Here is a 26281-nt window from a genome sequence, read left to right on the forward strand (position 1 = left end):
GCTACAGTAGAGCAGTCCAGCAGCAGGGAAGTCAAGTCAGCAGTCACGAACCGAAAGAAAGACTCAACCCCAACCAAAAATCCATTCACAGGTGTTGATTGGAATTTAATTTCTTAATTCTGTCACATTTTAGTTAATTAATTAAACAATATTGACGAAATCAGCCAAAATCTCGCATTATTACCTCAATAATTCCATTAATAAACTAAACTACAAAGATGAGTGCTTTCACTGGAATTCTGCGACGAGAATTTCCCGCAATGGACGATGAGTTGAAAGACTACGTCGAGGGCAAGCAAAATTTAACAAATTTCAAATCTAAATGCTCAAAACTTTGATCCTAAAACTATTTTAGGTGTGCTGTGCGGCAGCCTGGACGATTTCGAAAGCTGTGATGATATCTACGAAGCAGTTGGAGACATTTTGCAGAGCATAAATGCAGAAAAAACTGAAGACAATATCAGGTAAAGTAAACATTTTAGCAAAATTGTGTGGCGCGGCAAAGGCAAGGCGGCGGGATTGTTTTTTGTTCTCACTTGTGAAATTGCGATTTTACTTAAATAGAAAAACTTTAAAAGAAAAACATGAATGAGTTCCCATTTTACAGAGATCTTTGCCATCAGTTCTTCAATATCATCAAATTGAAATCCTCCCATGAAACGAAGAAGGTACTTAATGCCCCGGTGAACATAGCTGAAATGGCAGCCACCATGGAAGCCACCGACAAGGACGTTCAAAGTATATGGGTCGTCAACAAGGATGCCGGAAATGTAAGTTGTCTTCGAGCTTCCTGCAACAGGGCATTTGCTGATCATGAATTTGCTTAACAGAAAGTCGACACAAAAAAATTGGAGAAGGCCGAAGCCAAATTGCAGCAAAAACTGGAAAAGAGATTAGACAACAGAACTGTCCAGCCAACTCAGGTCAAATTGCAGACAGCAACGGCGTCGCAGGTTATCAGCAAAAAGAGCAATAAAATGGAACAGAAAGGCACCAACCGTTCTATGGATATCAAAATCGAAAACTTTGATTTAGCTTTTGGCGATAAGTAAGCAAAATATAGGAAAATTGGTCAAGATTTTTTTGTAAATATTTTCTCTTCAGAGTTCTCCTTCAGAATGCCGACATTCTGCTTTCATTTGGCAGGAGGTATGGTTTGGTTGGCCGTAATGGTCTGGGTAAAACCACTCTATTGCGTATGATATCTGACCGCCAATTGGCCATTCCAAGTCATATTTCGGTACTGCACGTCGAGCAGGAAGTAGTTGGTGACGACACTCCGGCAGTGGACAGTGTGCTTGAATGCGACTTCGAACGTACCAGGTTGCTGAAGAGAGAGAAGGAAATCCTCGCCGAGCTGAACAATGGAACTCAGGATGCGGGACTAAGTGCGGAATTAAGTGAAGTCTACATTCAGTTGCAAAACATCGAGGCTGACAAAGCCGTTTCCAAGGCATCGGTTATCCTCAAGGGTTTGGGCTTCACCACTGAAATGCAAAGTAATCCTACAAAGTCATTCTCTGGTGGCTGGAGAATGAGGCTGGCTCTGGCTCGTGCTCTGTTTTCTCGACCAGACCTCTTGTTACTTGATGAACCGACTAACATGTTGGACATTAAGGCGATTATCTGGCTTGAGAATTATCTACAAACGTGGCCGACGACTCTGCTTGTAGTTTCTCACGATCGTAACTTCCTAGATGTTGTGCCAACGGACATAATTCATTTGCATTCCCAAATTCTTGATGTTTATAAGTAAGTTTCTAAGAAAAATTACGAGGTAAATGCTTATCTGCTAATTTTTTCCCAAGGGGCAACTATGAGCAATTTGAAAAAACTAAAAACGAAAAGTTGAAGGCACAGAGAAGGGAGTACGAAGCTCAAATGGCACACAGGTCCCATGTTCAAGAGTTTATTGACAGATTCCGTTACAACGCCAACAGAGCTTCTTCGGTACAATCCAAAATTAAAATGCTTGAAAAACTGTAAGTCTTCAAGACTCTGATTTATGCAAAAGCTATGTATTTATATTCACTTTTTACTCATAGACCTGAGTTGAAACCCGTCGAAAAAGAGGTAGAAGTTAAGCTGAAATTCCCAGAAGTTGATCCACTTAATCCGCCCGTCTTGGCTATGTCCGATATCCAATTTCGTTACAATGAAAACGATGCTCTTCCAGTTTTTTCAAACGTTAATCTGTCTGCAAACTCCGATTCCCGAATTTGTATTGTAAGTTTTTAAAAATTCCTCGTCTCGAATTCAATCCACTGACATATTTTGCACATTTTTAAGGTGGGCGAAAACGGTGCTGGTAAATCAACGCTCTTGAAGATAATTGTCGGTCAGTTGAGTACGATCCATGGAAACATTGTTATGCATAGGGGTCTGAGAATAGGCTACTTCGCTCAACATCACGTCGATCACTTGAATATGAATGTTACATGCGTTGGTGTGTTGGAAGAACTTTTCCCAGGAAAACCAGATGAAGAATATCGAAGACAACTCGGTAGTTTTGGAATTTCCGGTACCTTGGCCCTGCAGAGCATAGCAAGTTTGTCTGGAGGTCAAAAATCTAGAGTTGCTCTCGCAAAAATGTGCATGGGTAAGTTGATAGTTTAAAAGATGGTCATTTTACACAAACCAGTAAATTCCTAATTATTAAATTATAGCTCAACCAAACTTCCTGGTCCTTGATGAACCTACAAATCATTTGGACATTGAGACAATTGATGCCCTTGGAAAAGCTATTAATACATTTGCGGTGCGTTGTCATTTTTCTATTTTTTTAAAAAATGCAATTCATCAAGAGTTTCTTTTTTAGGGTGGAGTTATTTTAGTTTCCCACGACGAAAGATTAATTAAAGTTGTTTGCAAAGAGCTTTGGGTATGCGGCAATCGAACTGTCCGAGCCATTGAAGGAGGTCTAGACGAATACAAACGTGAGGTGTACAAGGAGATTGAGGAGAACAGCTAAAGCTTTAATTTAATTTCACAAAATATCATGATATTATACAAAAACGCCCTCAGACACTTACAAGTTATAAGAAATCAGGTCTGTTAAAAACCTAAATTCTTAACGAACAACATGGTGACAAAAAACAAATAACAAAAATATACCTTTATATCCCAAAGGAAAAATTGTTTATTTTCTTATTAAGCCATATAATAATTTTTTTATACATTTAAAACCAACATTGAATTCCAGTTTATTTAAGGGTATATTTAAGCTTTAGTTATTCCAATTACACCACATCCAATTCGTGCACCAGCATTGCCAGTTGACTTGCTCAATTCGTGTCCTCCTTTTCCCAAATCATCGGGATCAGCGTGGACGACAACAGTCCTTCCAATAATACTGTTCGCTCCGAATAAAGTAATCAACTTGTCTGTGATTTCAACCTGCAAAGATATAATTTGTTAAGTATGTAAATACAAATAAAAAGGTCGTGAGATAACAACCTTTGTTGGGCCACTTCCTGAGGCTACAATATTTCCCAAATCGCCAAGATGTCTGTTGGCATCAACAGGTGCTCCATGTTCCTTTCCGTGAGGATTGAAATGTGGGCCAGCTGAAGTGCAACCATTTGTATTGTCTCCAAATTCATGAACGTGGAAGCCGTGCTCTCCCTTGGAAAGACCTGTTACTTCTCCAGTCACAGTAACGGGTGCATTTTCGTTCTGTATACATAAAAAAAAAATTCCATCATAAATAAAACTAATTATATATAAAATATAAGTAAAATATCTACAATAAGGTTTACGAGCAAACCCTTGAGCACTTATCAAATATGTAAATCTACTTCATATTTGTGTGGTCTTGTTTCGTAATTCATAATACGGGCCTGATTATTAATATGAATGTGTTACGATACGTAAAAAGCTCAACTTAATGAAGCTGATGCAACAATAATACTCAAATGTTGTTATTTATTTGGATATAATTTATTTTGTTGAAAGCAATTTTGTTTCTAAATTTTAAATAGCTATCAAGTTGATATGTCATTATTTTCGAATAAAAAAGGTTTATTATATTAAGAACAGTATTATAGTACAATGGACAGCGTGGTAGATCATACTTTCGCTGGATGGATGACAAGCAAGCTTAACGCTTTGGGGTGCGGAGAGACATGTTGAAGAAGACAAATTAATATCACGTCACAACATTTCAATTTGGGTTGTGAAAGGCTAGGAAAAGTTGAAAAAACGCTTTTTGATCTTTTTGAACTTTAAATGAAAATAGAAACCTCTATTGCATTCTTCTACTCAACATTTGGTATTTTTGTCCACTTCACAAAAGCTTATCTATGTGCTTTGTGCATATTTTTACTCAATTTTTGTATTAAATTATGATATAATGAATTTTAATCTTAAAGATAGCATACGAAAACAATAACACAACATTTTATTTATCGTAGCTTAAAAATGCAACATTGAATTGTCAATATTTAGGCCGATTATTTCCAGGTAATGTTGAACATAACTTGGGAATTTGTATTCAAAATATTATACAATTATTTGTAATTCTTCAATTATTTGCAACTTAATTATATAAAAGTGAAAAAACTTATGTGCCTCTGATGTGCTGGGTTTCAAGCAGCCACCAACAAGGAACCCCAGGATTGATAAGGAATTTCGGCAGGCAAATGCCGCCAAACAACAGGCACAAAGCGGCGCTGCATCAAAGGCCGAGAGCTGTTCATGAGGCGAGAGGAACACCGACTTCTCAGTAAGAAAAACAGAGGGCATGAGAAGCGTGCGGTCGAAGAAAAAAGGAGACCCTCTAAACTGCACCAACTATAGAGGAATCAGTCTACCAGGAAAGTCCACAGTCGATTAAATATTCACATTACTGCAGATCCTGGAAAAAACCCACCATCTTTTCATCGATTTCAAGGCCGCATATGACAGCATCTACAGGGACGAGCTGTATAGAGCCATGTCTAGTTTTGGCCAAACTCGTCCGTTTGTGCAGGATGACCATGGAGAATTCACGCTGCTCCATAAAGGTTGGAAACAACTAACATATCCTTTCGATGTCAAAAAAGGTTTTAGACAAGGTGATGCGCTGTCATGCGATTTTTTTAACATCGTGCTTTAAAGAATAGTGCAGAGCTCACACGTCAACTCTAGAGGCACTATCTTTCAAAAGTCTGTCCAATTACTAGCATATGCTGATGACATTGACATAATCGGAAGAACTCAGCGTGATGTCAATGAGGCTTTTGTGGGTATTTAGGCAGAGGCGGCAAAAATGGGTTTAACGGTTAATAAGGGCAAAACAAAGTACATCCTGTCGTCAAGAAAGGACATACAATACCGACTGCTTGGTCAAAACGTCACCATCGACAGACGTAACTTTGAGGTAGTCAAGGACCTCGCCTACCTAGGCTCCGCAGTAAACGCAGAAAACAACACCAGCGCTGAGATCAAACGCAGAATAACGCTTGAGCGGTCCTCTCTGGAGGGATCAAAGTGTTGCTATATAAGACCCTTATTATCCCCGTCCTGCTATACGGTGCAGAAGCATGGACTAAGAGGGTAAGTCCTGTCCAGAAGTCGGAGACAATTCTGTTCCGGACTCCGTTGGCTAGGGCCACGAGGGATACGTCCAAGAACTGGCGCAAGATGGTCATCGTTGATCTTCATGGGCAGCCATTAGCGAGCAAAAGTCTAGTGAAGTACCTCGGTATCTGGTTAGATCAGTATTTATATTTCGACAGACATATAAATGCTGCTCTGACCAGGGCCAGAGGAGCCTTCGCTCTAACGAAACGGCTGTTTTTTAGCAGTCGGCTTGACCCCAGATTGAAGGTAATTTGCTACATGGCCCTCATACGGCCAATGATCGTTTATGGCTGTCCTGTGTGGTTCAGCGTTGCCCCTTCCCAGATGGAGAAGTTTCGGGTGTTCGAGCGCACTGTTTACGACGCTGTACCGGCTTATATCGAACAGCCGAGTCTTCTTATGTGCATTACTATTCCAACGAGGTCCTATACAACGGGGCTCGAATCAACAGAATTGACAATTTGCAAGAGCTATGTCTTCGACCAACAATTTAATTTTCGGGGCGTTCTATCCGAACGACGAGTATTTTGAAAGTGCACGCTTGAGCGGCTTTATTCCACCAGAGGCATGCGGTCTGATACAGGATAGATTGGCAGTTCCGTTAATCTACCACGTCAGACGAAGAACCGTGGATAGGCCACTCCTGTACAATCGGGACGTCATGGCACAAGGTGGAGCAGAGATCCTTCGGTTCAGTAGGGCTGTGTCCGAACGGGACCGAACTGATAGGGTGAAGCAGGAGAATCAGTTTTGGTGGCTTCAATCGGCACTTGATAGTGGGTTGTCGGGATGGGGTTTAAGCCTTGGCCGGCTTACATACTTGTTTTATAGTTTTAGGGTTTAGTTTTAAGTAGAATAGGCATGGTGGCAGAAAAAAATACAAAAAAAATTTAAAAAAAAAAACAAAAAAAAAATGAAGAAAAATCAAAAAAAAAAAACATGGAATATAAAAAAACAAACAAAATTAAAAAAAAAAAAAAACATCAAAAAAAGACAGTAAAATATAAAAACAAAAAACGTTGGATTTGCTGCTGTGGTTGTTCTAGTTTTAAGTAGTTTATAGGTAGAATAGGTAGTTTAAGTTAGTTTTAAGTTTTACACTAGGGACCTTATTTTAAGTAGTTTTTAAGCAAAAATAAAAAGGATATTGATATTAGTTTTTTTTTTAAATTTTCTAATTAATACAATAATAAATAAAATTGAATTGAAGTTAAAATAGATCTTAGGGCCGAAAGGCATTAGTTTTAAGTGTTATAGTTTAACTTAGAGTGTCCGTATGGGACCATTAAGTTAGTTGTAAGTTATGGATAGTTAGGCTAGTTTTATGAATTTTTGTCTAGCTTTAAGATAGGTTTAAGAATGAATTAATAAAAATGAATTTAAAAAAAAAAAAGAGGGTAAGTCCAACGACTAAGATGGCTGGGTCACGTAGAGCGCATGGAAACCAATGCTCCGGCCCGGAAAGTCTTCGAATCCATACCCCTTTGATGCATACGGGACCGTAGATCACCCGAAGAACTTTCATCCGCTTTTGACATTGTCCATGCTTCTGCACTGTATAGCAGGACGGGATGATAAGGGTCTTATATAGCTAGGGACCGAGCTAGATGGAGAAGTATGTTGGGTGAGGCCTTAGTTCACACAGGACTGTAGAGCCACCTTAATTAAGGAATGATTAGTTTTTCCAATAATAATTACATACAAATGTAATTCGATACTATTTTTGTCAATTACATTTAACGCAATAATATAAATTACTTTTCAGGAATACTAAGTTCTTGTGTGTGATTTGAATTAATAAATAAATTAGAAATGAATTACCTTGACTGCAATTTAAAAGTGCTTTCCCTCAAGAACTAACTACATTTTTAATAACATTTACAAGTAATTGAAATTAATATTTTTTTGAATGATATTTACGTGTATTTGTAATGTAAAAATGACAATTACTAATTACTTGCAATTGATATGAGAGTTGAAAATAGTTACGAAATGTATATTACTGTTAAGGGGTTTTTAATACCCTTAACATGTTTACGGTTAAACACAGTGCGAATGTTAGAAAAATAGGGGAGGATTTAAGGGGTGCGCATTGGTCTTAAAATTTTGAATATTAGAATGGGAGTGAAAAACACGAGTTCAGAAATTGAGCTAAAGGGTAAGACTGATGAGCATTCCTGGAAGTGCGAGTATTGCGACTGAATTTTTTGAGGGGGGAATGCAACTGGCTAATTTGACAGAATATTGTTTGTAGAAATATCTGTAAAACCACGAAAGGCATGAAACTTTGTGGCGATGTTCGAGAGATGTAAATAACGCCTATCATTTTCAAAGCTCTATTTTGGATCCCATCTAAAAGATTTCAACTTGTTTTAGGGGTCACCTGCCCAAATAATTCAGTTATATTCAAGTTTTGGATGAATGAAGGCTTTGTAAATTACAGCCAAATTAGAAGGGTTTACAAATTTCCTCAGCGTTGGAGAAATCCTAAACACCTAGCAGCGTTTTTTGCTATGTTGAATATGTGATCATTCCATAAGATATGGATAGCGGCATCGTTTATATTATTATTTTTTCTAAATCTGGTTTGTACTTTCCATTCGGTATTTTCTTTTCGTTTATTCAAAGTTGACGTTTTTAACTTCCGATTTGAACTAAAGTTAATAAGTTTAGATTTTTTCAACTTCTCAAATGAGCAACCCTCGGAATTGACCTGCCATACCTACTTAATTTCTTTTTTGTTGGTAGATATACAGTAAGGCGCAAAATTGTCCCAAGTCAAGGGTTTTTATTTTGATACGTTCCATTATTTTTGTTTTTGTATATTAAGGATTTCAATTATTGTTGTAATTACTTACATCATGAATGGTACAGTAACAAAAATCAGAAATCCGCGAAAAAAAAGACAGCATTACATTGGGACAGTTATGCAACGATCATGCTTAGAAAGCCATTTCAGTATAGTACTTAGCCAAAACTGGTTGTTTCTCTATAAAATTTAGTTTTTATTTTATAAGTGTAGTCTAAAATTCAGTTATCAGTTGTTTTATTCAATAAAATTTAAACAATTGTGACTAACTGAGATAATGAAACCATTTACAAAATTTTTTAATGAAAGCATATTGAATAAGTTAAAGGGAGGAGATTCCGTAAGAAAAATTGGCCAAACGTTGAAAGCGTTGAAAGTAAGCAAAAGCGCTGTGCAGAGAATAAGAAGAAAGTTTAAAAGAGAACTGAAAAAGAATGTTGGAGGAAGACAAAGAGTACAAAACGCTACCGATACTCGACATGTTGTCAGATATCTTGCTACAGGAGAAGCAACTACGGCTTCAAATCGAGCAGCCCTAGTTCGCAGAACTACTGGCAAAAAAGTAAGCAAGTGGACAGTGCGACGAGCCCTACATTTGGTCGGCTTCAGAGCCTTAGAGAAAAAAAAAGAAACCTTTGCTTTCAAAGAAAAATATAAAAGCTCGACTTGAGTTGTAAGAAGGTATGCGTCCTAGACAGATGATGATTGGAGTCGTGTCATATTGTCAGAAGAAACAAAAATTAACAGATACTGTACAGATGGAATTGGAAGAGAGAAAATAAATGTCAATGATTATATACAAACTGTTAAGAATGGGGTTGGGGGCAATGTCGAAATGTGGGGCTGTATGACTGTTTATGGAATAGGTTCTTTTCGGAAAATTGATGGTATCATGAAGAAAAAAATGTATCGTGACATTTTAAAAAATAATTTTACTGAAACTATAGAAAATATATAACGAAATAACTTTCCAACATGACAACGACCCCAAACGCACTGCGAAGATTGTTAAGGAATGGTTAGAAAATCAAGACTTTCAGGTACTGGAATGGTTCAGACGTAAATCCGATAGAAAATTTGTGGTCACACTTAAAAAAGAGTTTGTTAAACAATTATTAATCACCACCATCTTCAATCAAAGTACTGTGAGAAAGGGTTCAAGATCTATGGGGTAATCATTCTGCTAAATATTGCGAAAAACTCGTTAAAAGTATATCAAGGTGATTGGCAGCAGTAAAACAGGCAAAAGGTTTTTGGACTAAATATTAAGGGGTCTTAAATTTATTTTTTCTAAAACGGTGCAAAAGTGGTCCAATATAATTTCTTGATTTAAAATACGCAACGAAATTGTAACTGTTTTTTTTTTCATTATTGCGTTTAATTTTGTATCTAATATATAAAAAAATAAAATAAAATTATTAAAGAGCAATTTTGGGTTTATATTTTTATGGAAATTTGAATTTCTTTCACAATTGGGAAAGTTTTAAACCTTACTGTAGATTACAATTTAGGGAAATAGCAATTCATCTATCACTTCAAATTCAAAATGCAGTTTAAGTGGCCGAATAATGGTTTACCTACCCTACCCTACTAAAACCACTGAAACCAATCATTACAAACTTGTGTAGTGACATCCACACTAATAAATTCGTATAAGTACCTATATACATATATGGAGATATCTACATACGCACCAAATAAAATCGTTCATCGCCTTCATAGGTATAGATTTATATTTTTTACAATATTTTGTTACTAAGTAAATAAATTTAAGCTAAGCGTAACATCAACATCTTAGTTAAAAACAAAATAATTCAGACTAATTTTTTGTTTTGTTATATAATTAAAGATATAAAAGTTTGATTAATGGAAGAAAGATAATTTCAAGACATTCCAGAAGTTTCATTGCAACCCTGGTGATAAGAACGGAATGACAATCAATTTTTAAGAATCATTCACCGGTTTCACAATTGAATATTGAAATTGAAAATGGAATATAGTTAAGTATAGATAACGACACAAAATAATAAGTTTTTAGGAAGTATACCTTCGTGTTTGCGACATTCTGCAGTTTGTTTAGATATTACTTAATTATCCTTTAACATAACATGAAAATGAAGATCCAAGGGGACAGAGAGGTTGAAGGTGGCCTCACCTCAGAAGCAGAACTCGTAATGAATTCAAAAACACCGTCCCTACCTACAATGATTATGCAGGCACAACGATAATAAAGTTATCAAGTTCAAGGTTTTTTCTCTACACCGAATTAATATGTAAATTTTACACTATTTATATAAAAGTACTTACCTCTTGTTCGAAGAAAATTGTTCCCTTCGCATCACCGTTAATAACGCAAACAGCTTTAGCAGGCATTTTCTATGATTTTTATTAAGGATAAAAGTTATTGCAAAATTCAATCACACCACGAACTCACGTCAATTGAATATCGACGAATGAAAACGCAAAATGGTAGGTTAAGGTATGAGAGACTGAAAATAATTCATTTTTCTATTGTGAATTAAAGTTTTGGAAAAAAGCTTACAACTTGTTGAAAGTTCTGGCAGCACTATTTTAAAGTGTGATACACATTTCAATCTTTTTTTAAATTCTAAACTGCGGAATAATAGTTTGACAGGATAGCGATTTTTTTTATAATGAAATTGCTCTACAAAAATTAGTTTTGCGTAATCTCGATTGTTTTGCAATATTTACTGCTCGAATTTTTCGGTCATGAATCTTTTGAAAAGTTGGATGTACATTGCATAATTGTTAAATGGTTTGAAATATATTTTGAGACAGCACCAGTTGAGGATGATTTGGAGTTTTTTCGTGTTAGGCTAGGTGCGCACATGCAACCTTTTCGAAAGCAAATAGTTCGATCGTTAGTTGCCCAACCATCGCGCACATAAGCAACTTCGAAAGTAATCAACGAAATAAAATAATGCACAAGAAATATTTATTCATAAATAAATAATAAATTGGGTGGCGCAACAGTCCGTTGAAAACTAGGTCCTAGGGCCTAGTGACTTACAACTCAAAACCGTTCCTGTGTGCGAGTAATGTTGTCAGTAATGGTGGGGACCTACAGTATGCCGAATCCGAACGGCTAATTTGAGAAAGCACTTTTTCATGACAAGAGTTACTCAATTCCTCGCAAGAGGCAGTTATAGTAAAAAGGCTTTAGATAGCATGGGAAGGGATCGAATCCAAGACCTCTTATATAATTCTATAGTGCTCAGTTTAGAGACCAAACATTTTCGAAACTAAAAGTTCAATGTGTGCGCCTAGCCTTAGTGGTCTTTTGTCTTTTTTAGTTGTAGAAAGAGCTTTTTCCTACAAGAATGGAAGAAAAAACAAGCCTCTTTTGTGATTAAAGATTCATTCCCATGTTAAGAAAATGTGTTGCAATAACTTGATTGAGAATTAAACATTTGTTAACAATCAATTTATTAGTTTAACTATTTTAATTAACAATGTAATTCTTTTATTGTCTTTATTATTTTTAATTACACTTATATGATTTTTTTTTAGTAAACAAAAATATTATTTAATTTAGAATATGCATTGATATGTGATTTTTGAGGTTTTTTACTAATTTTTTCTTGAGATGTTTTTTAACTGACCGGTATTTTTTGTTTATATAAAATGCGATTATAGTTTAAAAATGTTGGCAAGCCTGGATTGACATTTATACCACTCATGCTTCTTAATAATTATCTTCTTGTTCGCAAGCCTTAAGCATCCCCGGTTTTCTGAAAACCGAAATAGCTAACCGCATCATTGACAGTTTTACTGGATTAATTTTAAGGAGATTCAATTTTTTATTATTTTCGACTATTTTTAATTTTAACTCGCTTCTAACCCTACGTATGTCTGTATGGCTAAATGAATATATAATTTTCAATTTCTTGGCATCACTGCACATCATCTGTTTTTGACAATTCACAAATAAAATAATTTCGGAATTCTGTGACTGACATCTGGACTCCCATCATTTCATATTCGTTTTTAGAAGGTTCACATAAAAACTACAACCACATTTTCAATAACTATTTTAAAATACAAAGGGCAAACAAAAAATGAATAGCTTGACACGTTTATTCAATCAAAACCTACGACTCTGTCAAAGAACAACCCTTGCATCTGCAATTCAATGCCGTGAAAAGTGCAAAGTAGTTGAAAAACCAAAACCAGGAGGCGGAAAGTCGTTCCGTCGAATTGTGCATTTCACCGAAAGCTACACCGTCGAACCATTGAAAATAAGCCATTTGGCCGGACGAGATCCAGAGACTGGACGTTTGGTAGCAAAGGGCATCGGTGGAGGTATTAAACAACAATATCACTGGGTTAAGTGGGTGAGAGATGGACCACTCGAAGGCCCACCACAGTTGGAACGAGTCGTCGATGTTATTGTTGACGGTTGTAGAACATCCAAAGTGGCACTGGTTGCATGTGGCGATGAGTTGAAATATATATTGGCAACCGAAAACATGAAGCCAGGTGACATAATAAAGACATCTCGGTTTATTCCCAGAATTCCAGGTATTTTTGTCATCGTTACATAACATTTTCAATTGAACAATGTTTTTTTTCTTATTTTATTTAAGTTCGCCCCAATGAAGGAGATGCTTTCCCCCTTGGAGCTTTGCCCACAGGCACAAGAATCCATTGTCTTGAGAAGAATCCTGGTCAACCTTGCCATTTGATTCATTCTGCTGGGACTTTTGGAACTATTCTGAGAAAGTTTGATGATCGTGTTGTTGTTCAGTTACCTTCCAAGAGGGAGTATGCGTTTGATAAAACGTGCATGGCTACAGTTGGTAGGTTTAAGTCTACTCAGAAAAACTGCTTTAGATAAAGTGGAATAACTTTAATAAATTGCAGGTCGTGTCTCCAATATTGAGCACAACAAGGAGCATGTGGGCAGTGCACAGAAAATGAGAGAAATGGGTAACCGGCCTCGTTCTGGTTTATGGCAACGTAAAAGCGGTAGACATGGTCGCAAAATTAGAAGATTGCCTCCCATGTCAATAATCAAACCACCTCCAGTAGCACCAGAAGAAACAATTAAACTAACACTTAATTTATAAGAAATTCTTTAAAAACAAATTTTATTTTTTTTTTGTTAAAAAATCCAAATTCATGTTCTCCACTGCTGCAATAAATTATACAAATTAAATTCATCAATTTGTTATAAAAGGCTTCACGAGACTTAAGTGTTCTCCCCCAAATAGAATCAAATTAAAAGATAATAATTTTTCAAGTTACAAATTTATTTTCTTGATTTTTTCATAGAAAACCCTTGGCCTTGGAAGTCATCTGGTTCAGGAGCTGTTGATTCTTCTTTTGGAACGCGATCACTGATGGGTATGACGCTTCGATCGAATTTTATAACATCTCTTTGATAATCATAGTCAGGAATTCCTCGTGGCAAGGTCTTTAAGAAATCAAAATGTTCTAAATTTAGCATGATGTAAAGAATCAAGTGTTACCTTTTTCATGACAGGCTGCGATAATTGGGCTTCCTTCTTCTTTTTACCATCCAAGCGATTTCCGGAACCACTGAAAGTGTTGACTTCTTCTTCCATATTCTCAACAGTTTCTTCTTCGGGTTGTTCTACTTTTTTCGATGTACTGGGCTCCTTGTACCCAACTGGGGCCTCAAACTCAACCTAGAACAAAATAGTTTTTCTTAAGAAAATGGACTAAGTAAATAGAATAATTTATTACATTCATATCACATTCAATGATGCTGACAGCATTTCCTGGCTTCGTCTCTAGAACACACAATTCATATACTTTTTTGTTGTATTTTATTGCAACTACATCGCCAGTGGTTAGACAAGCAAAGTTCCTCAAAGCATTCTCTAGTACAGCTTTTGGATTGGTTATGTCCAAAAAGTCTGTGTTATGAGGTTGAAATTTCGAAAACGTCGCCACCGGGAGCGATACACTTTCAATAGTTATGATATCGCCTTCCTCTAGCAGCAAATTATCCATCATCTACATACCAAAATGTTCTATAGTATTACAAATCAAAGATTCAAACTGTAAAATAGTTACCCAATATGGAAGATAAACTTTTCCTTCGTCTGCAACGAATTCCAAGACTCCAGCATGGGAAATTCTATTTTTTTTACTGTTGATCAACTTAAAGAGCATTGGGTATTCTACATTGAGACGTGTTAACGCATCAAGCGCCGATGGTGGCATTATAACTAAATAATAATAATAATAATTTTAAGATTTGTATAAAGGCATAGCGCATGAGGTTATCATGCATTAGGCATTAGTGCCGTTGAACTCGTGATTTTTATTGTACTAAAAATTATTTTTCTTTAGTTTTTAACACTTAACCAGTGTGACTCAATTATGCTACAAATTATAATTAAATCAAAATTCAGGATAATTACAATGGCATCGTTATCATCATTGATTTGGTTTCTTAAACGATTTAAAACTAAGAGTTATGGAAGAAATAATGTCTTTGAAGCCGGCTTAATGTTTTTAATCAGCAGTTGAAGCCCAAATTATTACATCACATTTTATACTAATTTCAAAGAACAACAAATCTTACTCTTTCCACCCTTTTCGACGTCGTGTCGCTCGTTTCCCGGAAGCATGGACACTGAGAAGCATTTGTAGGACGATTGAAAATTCCTCCCGACATCCGGGAATATCATATTAAATCCACCAAATTGAAACTAAATAAATCAAAATGATGTTTTAGCAAAAAGAATAATGCAGTCAAATTACTTAAATCTTAAGTCTGAATTTATGTTGAAAATATACTTTTTAACCTCGATATTTAATTGAGAAACATACGATTATAACGAGTCTTAACTTCATCTTTGTCATAGGCGAATAACAAAATTTTTGAAGTCTCGAAAGTTATTGTTTAGAAAACATCGTACATAGAGAGGTAGAGGTACATTGTTTTACCTATCCAGAGACAGAACAAATATCGAGAGCTTTAAAATATTTTTTTCAACATAAATTCTTCCTTTGGACTTTTTAATACTTGTTTGAGAATTAGTTCAATGAATAACGCTACTTGTATATATATTTTTATTATACAAAAAATATATCAAAATTAAATTCTACGCACCATGATAATTCCTTTTGTTTGTCTTTTGTAGTAATAGAAATAAATAGAAATGAATAATGAAAACTTTGATATTTGATTTTGAAGTTTATTTGACAAGTGACAGGACAGAAAACAAAACTGTATTACCGATAATTTTAAAACAACATAAGGCCTCTCTTACACGTCAACAAGAATTTTCGCCAAAACCAAGACTACATTAAAGCACTATTCACATGAGCACGACCAACGAATGAACGAATATTCGTCGATTTTGACATTTCTTTCACATGAGAGTTTTTAATTCGTCGCGGATGAAGTTTGGCAAGGAGCCACAGCCAAACACCATTCACCACCGAAATCCAACCAAGAATGATTTTTTTAGGTTAAGTACTCGCGATTATTTTATTCGTTGCGAGTGTGTATAATGTGGAACGCGAATAAAGTTCAACTACAATTTTTTTCGCCACGAATAAATTTGTTTTCTTAAATTTATTAATATATGATATTGAAAAGTGAAAGTATGCATCATAAATCAAATAGAAACTATGTTGCTATCGTTTTGTTAAGAATTTGTGTGGAAATATGTCTTCAAACTCACATTTTGTAATTCATTGCCGTTCGTTGGTCGCGCTCATGTGAATACCACTTAACTGTGAGCTACCTAAAAGGTCTTACTCCCCTACATTTTCTGCTGAGCTACCTTCGTAAGACAATAGTGCATTGAAATATTGGCAGGAAAAGTGACTTTTTGAAAGAAATTCGAGATGACTAGAGAAAAACACACTTATGCGAGTGAGGAAAAATTGCATGAGCTTCGGGTATTCAATGCAATTCATATTATTGATTACTATTTTTTTTTTACAAAAATACAATATTTTGTTATATTTAGAATTGTTTTTTTTTTTTTAATTTGACATAAATCCTATCACAACAGCTGATATTCAAAGCTTGTGTCTCAATCTCAACAGTTTATTATTAAATATTTCCAGTATTAAAATCAAGACTTCTACTTTTGAAAAGAAAAATATCATTAGTTAAAAAGTACATAATTTACTGCCTAAAACTGATTTGGAAACATTTATCTTCTTCTAGACAAACTTTGTGGAATATAAAAGCCTCCACTTAATTTATTTGTCAATTTATCTCTTTAACTTCAAACGTTTTATGAGGATTTTTAGAACATTTGTGTATATTGAAATTATAGAGACAAAAAGTTAATATTTTATGATCTCTCCCGGTGAGTTAAACGAAATCCAAGATTCTCTTGTTTAGTAAAAGTCATTACAAAATTCTAGTGTCAAGTATACACAAAATGGGTTGACATTTTCACTTATATTTGCGCATTTCAATGGAGTATAAAAACCATTATTATGTATATATAGATTCGTAAAATATCGTTTCAATTTTTATGAAACATTTTTAGAAGTGTTACGGAGAAAAATTCACGTTTTTAAACAGGCATAATGTTCCAGACTCACTCAACAACCCTTGAGTGACCGTGTAAAAGCTAACAAAAGTGTTTAGCCAGCCTTATGAATTTTGCAAAAAAAAAATAGATTCCGTAATCCGTATCCGACAGTCAAAACGACAGCCAGCAAAGCAACCCCATAATCAAGAGTCAAGACGGAACACAGGAGACGACGGGAGCGAAAACTGAAAAGCCCAAAGCCAAAGCCAAACATCAGCGCAGCGCCAGGCCAGCAAAAGCAAACCCCGAGCTTCGTGTTCGTGCTTCTTGCTATCGCGTAGAAAGAACTTAGAACGAAACGAACTTGCTTCTCTTCTCGCTACCGATCCGAATCCGATGAAAATCAAAATAGTTTAAAGTATTCATCTGTTTCTGTCGTCGTCGGGGTCGGGCACAGTGTTAATTTTTCAGTCGAATTTTCTCAAGTATGTAGTCAGTTGTTATCATTTAGTAATTTCAAAAAATTATGTATTTTGTGAATTCCTAGAATCCTTATATAATATATACCAAACAAATCCTTTTCCATGATCATGAAAAGAAACAAGTTTATTGCACGAGATTTTGAAATATGTAAATCCAACTTTTCTAGTTCAATACCTTAAAAAAAAAGTCCACTCTTCGTCCCTGCCTGTGTTAATATAGTTCTGTAAAAATCAATAAAATTCAAACGTACGTATTTTGGTCTTTGGAGGAACTGCGAAGAATACATAGAAAATCTCACTCCAGAAATAAACAAATTATGCAATGGACAAGGATTATTCTCCCTTAATGATTCATAACTCTTTCCTACCCTACCCTGCTCGACTGTACCTCGTAGCAGAAATGAAAACTTCGATTTGATTGAAATTAAAACACAAAATTAAATAAATAATTACTGCTGTTCAAGTTCTGGCTGCGCGAAATGTTTTATCATTTTGTTAACGTCACGGTTATAGCTAAGGAATAGAAATGAAATAAATAAAAGCCGACATGTGTACTTATTGCGATCTGTCAGCGTTTTGCAATTGCAACAAGCTGAAGCTATTTGTGTAAATTGTTTTGTTTTTATTTTTTTTTTCTTTTCCATAGTGCAATTCACTTTGAAAAGTCATTGCATATTTTCTCTATTGGAATTGCTTATAGGAATTTTATTTCAATAAATTTGCCTCGAGGTTGGTGGTCGTTCTATTAGAATCATTATTACCGGAAATCCTGGAACAGACTTAATTATAGGAGGTAATTTGTTTTTTTTGACCATTTTCTTTTCAAGGACACTGAACTTTATGGAAGCACGTGTTGTGGATGGGGTTCACCTTCTTATAGGTATAGTCCTTATTATTTTGTTATCATGTTTTTTTTTTTAACTCAGAACGAACAAATATGACCCACTGCCACTATCATAATTCATGAGTCACTTAGTTAGTGTAAGCTAAAAGGGATTCCCTCATTGGTTTGTTTATGATCTTTTTATATCTCGTCTCGTGTCTTTAACATGTGCGACGATGACGAGGTCGTTTTAGTCGTCGTCGTCGTCGCTATAATCTTTATGATAGGCGGGTTGGATCGTTTTCGTATTGCGTAGGTTTGTGTTTACTTTTCTATTTTCTGATTCAAGTGGATCATCGTGCCTCGAGAGTACATTATGATGACAATCTTAAATTTGTTGTGTGTACCCAAACTGTAAACAATTCTATAAAGTTGACATAGAGACGATCATTGATCGGTTTTCGGTTTGATCATTTATTATTGTTTATTTTAATTGATCATTTTTGACTCAATAATAAATTAAACGAACCAATTCGTTCGTAATAAATGTTTTGTGTAAAGTGTTTGGACGTCAGTAATTTAATACACCTATCTAGGTACAAATACCTACGTACCTATATACATTTAAGTTTGAATTTGACAGAGTTAATTTTTCCATGTTATGAAGAAATTTTGCATCATCACTGTTTTAATTGACAATTTCATTAATTAAGAGAAATTACAATATAGTGATTATTGTATAGGTAACCCACCTTATTCTAGAAACGTAATTTGAATTGATTCATTGTCCACTCATGCATAAATTAATCGGATGTTCTTATATTGTGAATTATGTGCTTATTTATAAAGGTAGATGAGTCTCTCAAGAATTGAACTTGAAAACATCACACTTTAAATAATGTAGACAATAGGCATGTATCGAATAAATTTGCAACAATTACAAATACCTATGAAATTCTTGTCGCGCAATTTATAAAATTGTTCCTCTTTTCATAACGTTAGTACCTATATGTAGGTACTTCCCGGTGTATATAAAATATGTGTATATAAATTGTTTGTAAGTACCTTATGTAGGGCTACATATTTGTTTTGATAGATAGTGTAGAACTCAAAAATATTTATCAATTACGTACTGACAACCCTGAGTAATTTAGCGAAGTTTGCACTTTTATAGGTATAGCAGAGGTCGAAATTTTGAGTAATGCAAACTGCAGGCATAAAAAAGAAAAGACAAATCCGTTTACGGTTTTAAACTCGTGTGTCTTAGTTAAAGGCTTTTATAAAATATTCCTGAACAAAAAAATAAAACATACATTTTATTTTATTTAAAACAACAAATTCTTTAAAAAGAAATAGTCAAGGTAATAGAAGTTTGAGTTTCTGGCAGGAAGACGGACACAATATATTGAATCCAGAAAACTAATAATATCACGAAAATAGAATAGAATACCGACATTCTAAAATCCCGAAAACACAGAATCCCAAAAAGCCAAATTTCTGAAAACCCAGAATCCCGAACACCCAATATCCAGAAAGACCAACATACCTAACAGAAAATAAAATATTTCTCTGGTTTAAGTATCCTCAACTTTTTACAAATAAATTAATAAAATTTATCTGATAATTCGTTTTTACCGTATTATAATAATTTGCTATCGGCATACAAATGTTGGCACGCCGTCTTTTAATATTAACTTAAAATAATATTTATATAAGGCACAATACTGTACACAATTTGATCCGAAAATGAGAGAAAAATTGTATAAAATGGGTCTTAGGTTTTGGGATTCTTGGTTTTCGGGATTTTAGTTTTATGCGTTCAAAATTTTAGGGATTCTTAATTTTAGTGATTATAGTTTATCGTGATTGCATCCTATCTTTGAATGAATGTAAACAAATGTTAAGGAAATTTACATGATTTTTTATAATGCTACTCAAATCTGAACTTTAATGAGATTTCGTTGCATAGTCTTTATTACATGACTTGCTATGTTTCCCTTGGAAATGATGACAAATCCTTGAAGAGTAATTCTTGTCATGAAAAAGTGCTTTCTCAAACGAGCCGTTCGGATTCGGCCTAAAATTGTAGGTCCCTTCCATTCCTGACAATAGTACTCGCACACAGGAATGGTTGAGAGTTGTAAGTCACTAGGCCCAGGTTCACAAAGGACTGTTGCGCCACCCCATTTGATTTTGAAAGCTGCAAATTACTTATAAGTTCGGAATAAACTATCGTTATCTTTTTACATCACACCACAAATTCTCAACAAGATCGAGATCGGGCCCCCAATCATCCTTATTATTCCAAAACGTTGATGTGGTGAGTCTCAAACCATTCCTAAGCAATTTTTCTGGTGTTTTTTTTTGTCATTGCCTAGGTAGTAGCTAGAACATCCAAATCAATGGCATTTTAGCACTAGCATAATGAAGCACTTCTTGGGTAGTAAATATCAAAATAAATCACTTCTTTTTATTTGAAACAAAATCTCAAACAGAAATTTTCGAAAGAAAAGAACAAAAACCTGAGGGGACATTTTCAACTAATTTAAAAAGGTCTCTATCCTTATTTTGACCACAATTGTATGTATGAATTATTCCTGGCGTTTTAAATATATTGTTTAAAAATATTTGATTGCATTGTACTACAGGTTAGGTTAGGTTAACGTGGCTGCGAATTTAGAATCCACACACTTAGAGATAACAAGTCCTTAGAGCACTTTAGGTCCAGTGAAGGCCATATGAGTTTTGTGGCTGCGCATGTTGGTAAATTGTGCCACCTAGTATTGGCTATCGCAAAAGCTGTTTCTTTTAGCATGAGTTTACACGTAGCATTAGTTTACATGTAGCTATCGGTATACCTATCTCCTCCCTTTCAGGTGAAATAGGCATGACGGTTCCATACATTCCATTCCAACATAGTTTAATGTTAAATTGATGCGCCATCTCCATAAGATACGATCGACAATCGAGGGCCGTTTGAGAATTGGTTGATACACCGTCAAGAGACCTTAATAGCAGCCTGACTATCAGAGAAGATGCGGATATCAGAAGTTGATATCACGTTTTCTCTTAGCCAGGAGAGAACCTCTTTGATCGCTTCCGCTTGGAAGACCCTACAATGATTAGGGAGGCAGGAGTGCCTCACATTGATGCTGTTAGTCCTTTTAATACAAAGAACTTTAAAATTAATTAAGTACTTAATTCTGGAGCTTTTGAGTAGAGATTCTAGGTTTTATTCAGAAAACAGCAAAAAGTCGGCTTTTGAACATCAAAAATCTCTTAAAACTTACACTGAATCAAAATACATAATATTACTTACTTAAATTATTTTAGTTATACTTAAAGACCATTTAAAAAATGTATTATACAAAATTACAATTCCTTATTCTTATTTCCTAAAGTTTTTTGAAATATGCACTAATTTTTGTTATCTTACGATTTTTCTTATTACAGACATGAAACTTCACAAAACTGCTAACTATTTATGCTGTCCTGAACGCCAGGTGCGGCATCCCATCAATCAGCTTTGACAAATTTTAAGTGACACACAAATTATTTCATATATAATATAATTTTAGATCAAATCGTCGGCGTCCTCAACGTAATTAAAAAATAATAAACAATTAAACACACCTTTATAATACTAAATAATACTTAATTAAAAATTTAAACCAAAGTTAAACTACCAACAGCAAATAGAAACTAATCCAATTATTTAATTTATTTAAATTATTCCTATAATATTGTTGTAGTACTTACTGCCTTGTTATAAATTTTTAAATTTTAATTTGTTTTTTATTTTTAAACAAAATTTGAATTTAGAGCAAAGCTCTTTTCTTTCGAATTTATACTTAAATTCTTCTAAAGATTTAAAGATATTTCAACGTTGTTTGCTCTTTTAAGAGGCTTTAAAAAAAACAAATTTTTCATACAACCACTTATCTCAGCAATGAAGATTTCAAAAATGAAATTCAAACGCAAATATGGTTGTTTAAATGTTTGAAATACACTTCGAAGTATTATCTAAATTTTAAGTTTTTTTGGTTTGTGTATTTATGAACTGTTGTCAATCAGGATTGTTATTCGGACACCTTTAACCTAAGCAAAAGACCCACATTTTTATTTGAACATTTTTTCGTTATTCTTCGTAACAAATTAAATTCATATTAATCTACATAAGAAAAACAACGTGTTGCTTATTATTTCTGTTGGGATTAAATACACTCTGATAAAATTAACAAAACGCATTAACTTAATAAAAAAACAATAACTTAAAAAAAAAAACAAACATGGATCCTTATTCACCGGAACTTTTGTGGATGGTCATAATTGGCTTTATAATTGCATTCATTTTGGCTTTTGGCATTGGTGCGAACGATGTTGCGAATTCATTTGGAACGAGTGTTGGTTCTGGTGTTTTGAGCATTCGGCAGGCGTGCGTTTTAGCCACTGTTTGTGAGATATCGGGAGCTGTACTTATTGGTAAGAGTAATTGGATTATTTTTGTAACATGTTTGCTCATTTTTATTTTTTTATCAAAACAAAAAAAGAGTAAAAACGTTCCCGAAATCGCTTCAAATTTTCTTATGTTCAAATAAATTGTTATGATGTTGTTAAAAATAGTTTCATCTTTTACCAATTTCACACAAAAATGAAGATCAGTAAACATAATAAATAAAACAAAGTTTTTTCAATCGCATACTATTTGAAAAATATCATTTAATTTTTTTTGTAGGATATAAAGTTTCGGACACAATGCGAAAAGGAATTCTTGAAGTCGGTTTATACGAGGGTTCGGAAACCGAACTTATGCTGGGTTGCATGTCCGCTCTGGCAAGCAGTGCTGCATGGCTTCTAGTTGCTACCTTTCTTAAGTTACCAATTTCGGGGACACACAGTATTGTAGGATCGACTATCGGGTTTAGCTTAGTAGCGCGTGGAACGCAAGGACTTAAATGGTCAACGTTGGCGACAATTGTTGGCTCTTGGTTTATATCGCCGGTTATGAGTGGCATCGTTAGCATTTCGCTGTTTATCCTTATAAGAAAGTTCATTTTACGAGCAAGTGACCCTCTGAAAGCAGGACTTGCCTCTTTACCAGTGTTCTACGGAGTAACCTTCTTTATAAACCTAATCAGCATTGTTTTGGATGGTCCTAAACGTAATTGGTGAAATATTAGTAAGATATTCATACACTAATGGATTAACCATTTTCAGTGTTATACATGGACAACATACCGGCTTGGATGGCATTAGCTTCAAGTGTTGTTTTGGGTTTGGTTGTTGCACTTTTAACTCAATTGTTTATTGTTCCTCTGCAAGGGAGAAAAATCAAGAGCAAAATTCAAGCTACAAAACCAGTGAAGTTCAACTTTGAGGACTCATTGGGTAAGTGTACCTTTCTTCTTCCCTTTTTCTGGTTACAAAAAGCAATAAATATCTTTCTTTAAAGAATCATCCCCATCGGGTAGTCCACGAAAAAATCGACGTCCTGTTTCACTCGTCAGCGACGGGAAACAGCTGCCAGCTATTGCTGAAATAACCGAGCTTGTATCGTTAACCGACAATTCCCCAACAACTTTTAAGCTTTCGATTTCCAAGGGCTATGCAAACGAAAAAAGCTACAAAATCAATCCTGATATTGTGAAAAAAGCAGAGGATCTATTGGGAAAGGCTAGTCTTGATAACACCGACCTAACCATAACAAGTTTGAACTTTATTGATGAGCAGCATAGTAATGGCAACGGAAATCCAATGGTACCAAATAGCAAACCACTTCAAGACTACTTTGTGAAAAAGGAAAATCAACAAAAATCGCCTGTGCTCACAGGCGAAAATCAAAACAAAACTGCCAATCCAGATGCAACTGACTTGCTTGTTGATAATCCAGTTTCAACCAATCAATGTGCTTCCAAAAGTAATGATGAGCTTAAAGTAACTGAAAGTGGCTCGAGCTTAGAGCTGATGATCTCGTCAACACTGTCGCCCAATTCTAGTAAAGTGCCTCTAATAGAAAGCAAGGATCTGAGTGAATTTACAATTCCTGCCAACAATGGTGAAGAAACTGAAGAAGTGTCCATGCTGTTCTCGTTTTTGCAAATATTGACTGCAACGTTTGGAAGCTTTGCGCATGGTGGGAACGATGTGAGGTAAGTAAGGGAATTTATAAACAAAAAAACGTTCGTATCAATTTGGATCGATTTTTATTTTGTTTTTAAGCAATGCCATTGGACCCTTGATCGCCTTGTATATGATTTACCGAGAAGGTTCGGTTATGCAGAAAGCTGAAAGCCCCATTTACATACTTATATTCGGTGGTATAGGAATTTCGATTGGTCTGTGGCTGTGGGGTCGAAGAGTTATTGAGACAATAGGCAATGATCTAACAAAAATCACATCTTCAACGTAAGTTTACTTCGTGATCAGTCGGATTCAAAGCTATGACAGTAAAGTACAATTAATTCCACGCTTGAGTAAAAAGATATACAAAGAAAACTTCCTGTCTGGTGCTGGTGAATGACTGAACACGCAATGTACATCTATCTACACGGTTTAATTAAATAACTATTTAAATAGCGGATTTACTATTGAAATTGGCGCTGCAATCACTGTACTACTGGCTAGTAAAATTGGTTTGCCAATTTCAACAACGCATTGCAAAGTGGGTTCTGTGGTCTTTGTCGGATATGTGAGTTCGAAGGGCCAAGAAAACGAAAACGAAACGAGCAGCAACAGTAAACCAAGTTCCGCATCTACTAATTTAGAAAACGGAACAACGTCCACGATAACACCTAAACCCAAAGGCAGCGTCGACTGGAATCTGTTTCGAAACATTGCTTACGCTTGGATTGTAACAGTTCCCATTACTGCTATCCTCAGCGCAGCTATAATGTTCTGTCTATGTAAACTTGTTTTGCCTAGTTAATTCTGCACACTAATATTTAAAAGGCAAAATAACTCATAAATTAATTAATTTAAAATTAAGAAGAAAAAATACTAGTTGTCCATCATTGTTAGCTTCATACCAAATCATGTGCAGATTTAAGAAATATTTTATCAATTTCAACATATTATTATTTTGATAACAGTTTTAATTATTATTTTTGCATTTAATTTAAAAATGGTTTAATAATTATAAGAAACAAAAAAAGAAAACAAAGTAAAGAAACGTTTTGTTATATTAAAATTGTGTTTCAAAAATGTTTGAAATTAAAAAAAACAGTCAAGGTGTTTTGGAATCTTAATTCTCAAACGAGAATCTTAAGTGTGTGAAATTCTTTGTTTGAAGTTATTTTTTTATCGAACCAAAGAAATATTTTAAAAAATTTAAGTTGGCACATTTTGTCAATTATGTACGCGTTAGATAGTTCGAGTACTTTCTATGTTAACGACACTAACTTGTAGATTGATCCTATTAATTAATAAAATAACCTAAAAATCCTACTGACCCGTATAGTGATATTATTTTTCTCTATCCGCATGTAATATTTAAAATTGCGAAAAAATCTCAGAAATCAAGAAATTAAAAATATTATTTATTTTCTTTTTATATAATTAGAATCTCTACACCTTGATGAGATAAATGTTCCGTTTACACATTTTTTTACCGTTATGATGTTAAATTAGACAAAAAAAAAAACATATATTTATATACTATACAAAAAGTACTTATTATATAAAAGGCGTTTTCTAACATGTCAGTTCGGATACAACTGCATACAAAAGTTTTTACTTAAGAAAACATATTACAGCAGTTTGACTTGTAAAAAATTGTCGTATTATTATCACCACATTGTTTCATTTCACGATCATTGTAATTAACTACTGTTATAAACATAAAACAATAAAGACATATTGAAAACAATTTTTGTTCTTTATATATTTAGGGTCAACAACATTGATTTGGTCGTTTTGCGTGGCCAATTTTATTGATCAAGATTAATACAAAAGTAAGTTTTTTGCCTGTTGAAAACAGAACATTGCTTTTTTAAAGGATTAAGATATCCTCGATTCGAATTCGAATCTCGTTTTTAAATTCTTCAATCACATCAGGGGCCTGATTATGAGGTTCGCGGCGGATCGTTTTTAGTTTGACCTTTCCAATTCGCGT

General features: G+C 34.5%; 5 protein-coding genes across 7 annotated transcripts; 3 read left to right on the forward strand and 2 right to left on the reverse strand.

Moving 5' to 3' along the window:
* On the forward strand, positions 1-3135 carry LOC129942915 (ATP-binding cassette sub-family F member 3). The gene is made up of 10 exons (XM_056052052.1): positions 1-291; positions 356-464; positions 608-770; positions 831-1048; positions 1105-1752; positions 1809-1982; positions 2046-2226; positions 2290-2599; positions 2667-2758; positions 2819-3135. Exons 1-10 carry the CDS (start codon positions 219-221, stop codon positions 2969-2971), a joined length of 2121 nt encoding a protein of 706 aa, XP_055908027.1. The 5' UTR covers positions 1-218; the 3' UTR covers positions 2972-3135.
* Positions 3112-10839, reverse strand: LOC129942916 (superoxide dismutase [Cu-Zn]). Its single transcript, XM_056052053.1, has 3 exons — positions 10679-10839; positions 3457-3675; positions 3112-3396 (listed from the first exon to the last, which is right to left on the reverse strand). The coding sequence occupies exons 1-3, from the start codon at positions 10742-10744 to the stop codon at positions 3220-3222; spliced, it is 462 nt and encodes a 153-aa protein (XP_055908028.1). The 5' UTR covers positions 10745-10839; the 3' UTR covers positions 3112-3219.
* A 1497-nt stretch (positions 10840-12336) lies between these two features.
* Positions 12337-13642, forward strand: LOC129942920 (39S ribosomal protein L2, mitochondrial). The gene is made up of 3 exons (XM_056052059.1): positions 12337-12913; positions 12979-13191; positions 13256-13642. The coding sequence occupies exons 1-3, from the start codon at positions 12451-12453 to the stop codon at positions 13459-13461; spliced, it is 882 nt and encodes a 293-aa protein (XP_055908034.1). The 5' UTR covers positions 12337-12450; the 3' UTR covers positions 13462-13642.
* LOC129942919 (ubiquitin fusion degradation protein 1 homolog) lies at positions 13624-15553 on the reverse strand. Its single transcript, XM_056052057.1, has 6 exons — positions 15480-15553; positions 14949-15075; positions 14435-14589; positions 14102-14374; positions 13864-14043; positions 13624-13808 (listed from the first exon to the last, which is right to left on the reverse strand). Exons 1-6 carry the CDS (start codon positions 15480-15482, stop codon positions 13644-13646), a joined length of 903 nt encoding a protein of 300 aa, XP_055908032.1. The 5' UTR covers positions 15483-15553; the 3' UTR covers positions 13624-13643.
* Positions 15554-17073: 1520 nt separating this feature from the next.
* Positions 17074-26035, forward strand: LOC129942918 (sodium-dependent phosphate transporter 2). 3 transcript variants are annotated; one of them, XM_056052055.1, is made up of 8 exons: positions 17074-17351; positions 21625-21674; positions 21750-22653; positions 22907-23332; positions 23389-23559; positions 23624-24320; positions 24391-24576; positions 24748-26035. In XM_056052055.1, the coding sequence occupies exons 3-8, from the start codon at positions 22461-22463 to the stop codon at positions 25094-25096; spliced, it is 2022 nt and encodes a 673-aa protein (XP_055908030.1). In that variant the 5' UTR covers positions 17074-17351; positions 21625-21674; positions 21750-22460; the 3' UTR covers positions 25097-26035. The 3 variants fall into 3 exon arrangements, with proteins under 3 accessions (XP_055908030.1, XP_055908029.1, XP_055908031.1); XM_056052056.1 differs by lacking the exon at positions 17074-17351 and adding an exon at positions 18123-18141; XM_056052054.1 differs by lacking the exon at positions 17074-17351 and adding an exon at positions 18117-18141 and having other exon boundaries at positions 21625-22653.
* Positions 26036-26281: the final 246 nt, after the last annotated feature.

Source organism: Eupeodes corollae, chromosome 1 (genome assembly GCF_945859685.1).
Source record: "Eupeodes corollae chromosome 1, idEupCoro1.1, whole genome shotgun sequence".
Taxonomy (NCBI): Eukaryota; Metazoa; Arthropoda; class Insecta; order Diptera; family Syrphidae; genus Eupeodes; species Eupeodes corollae.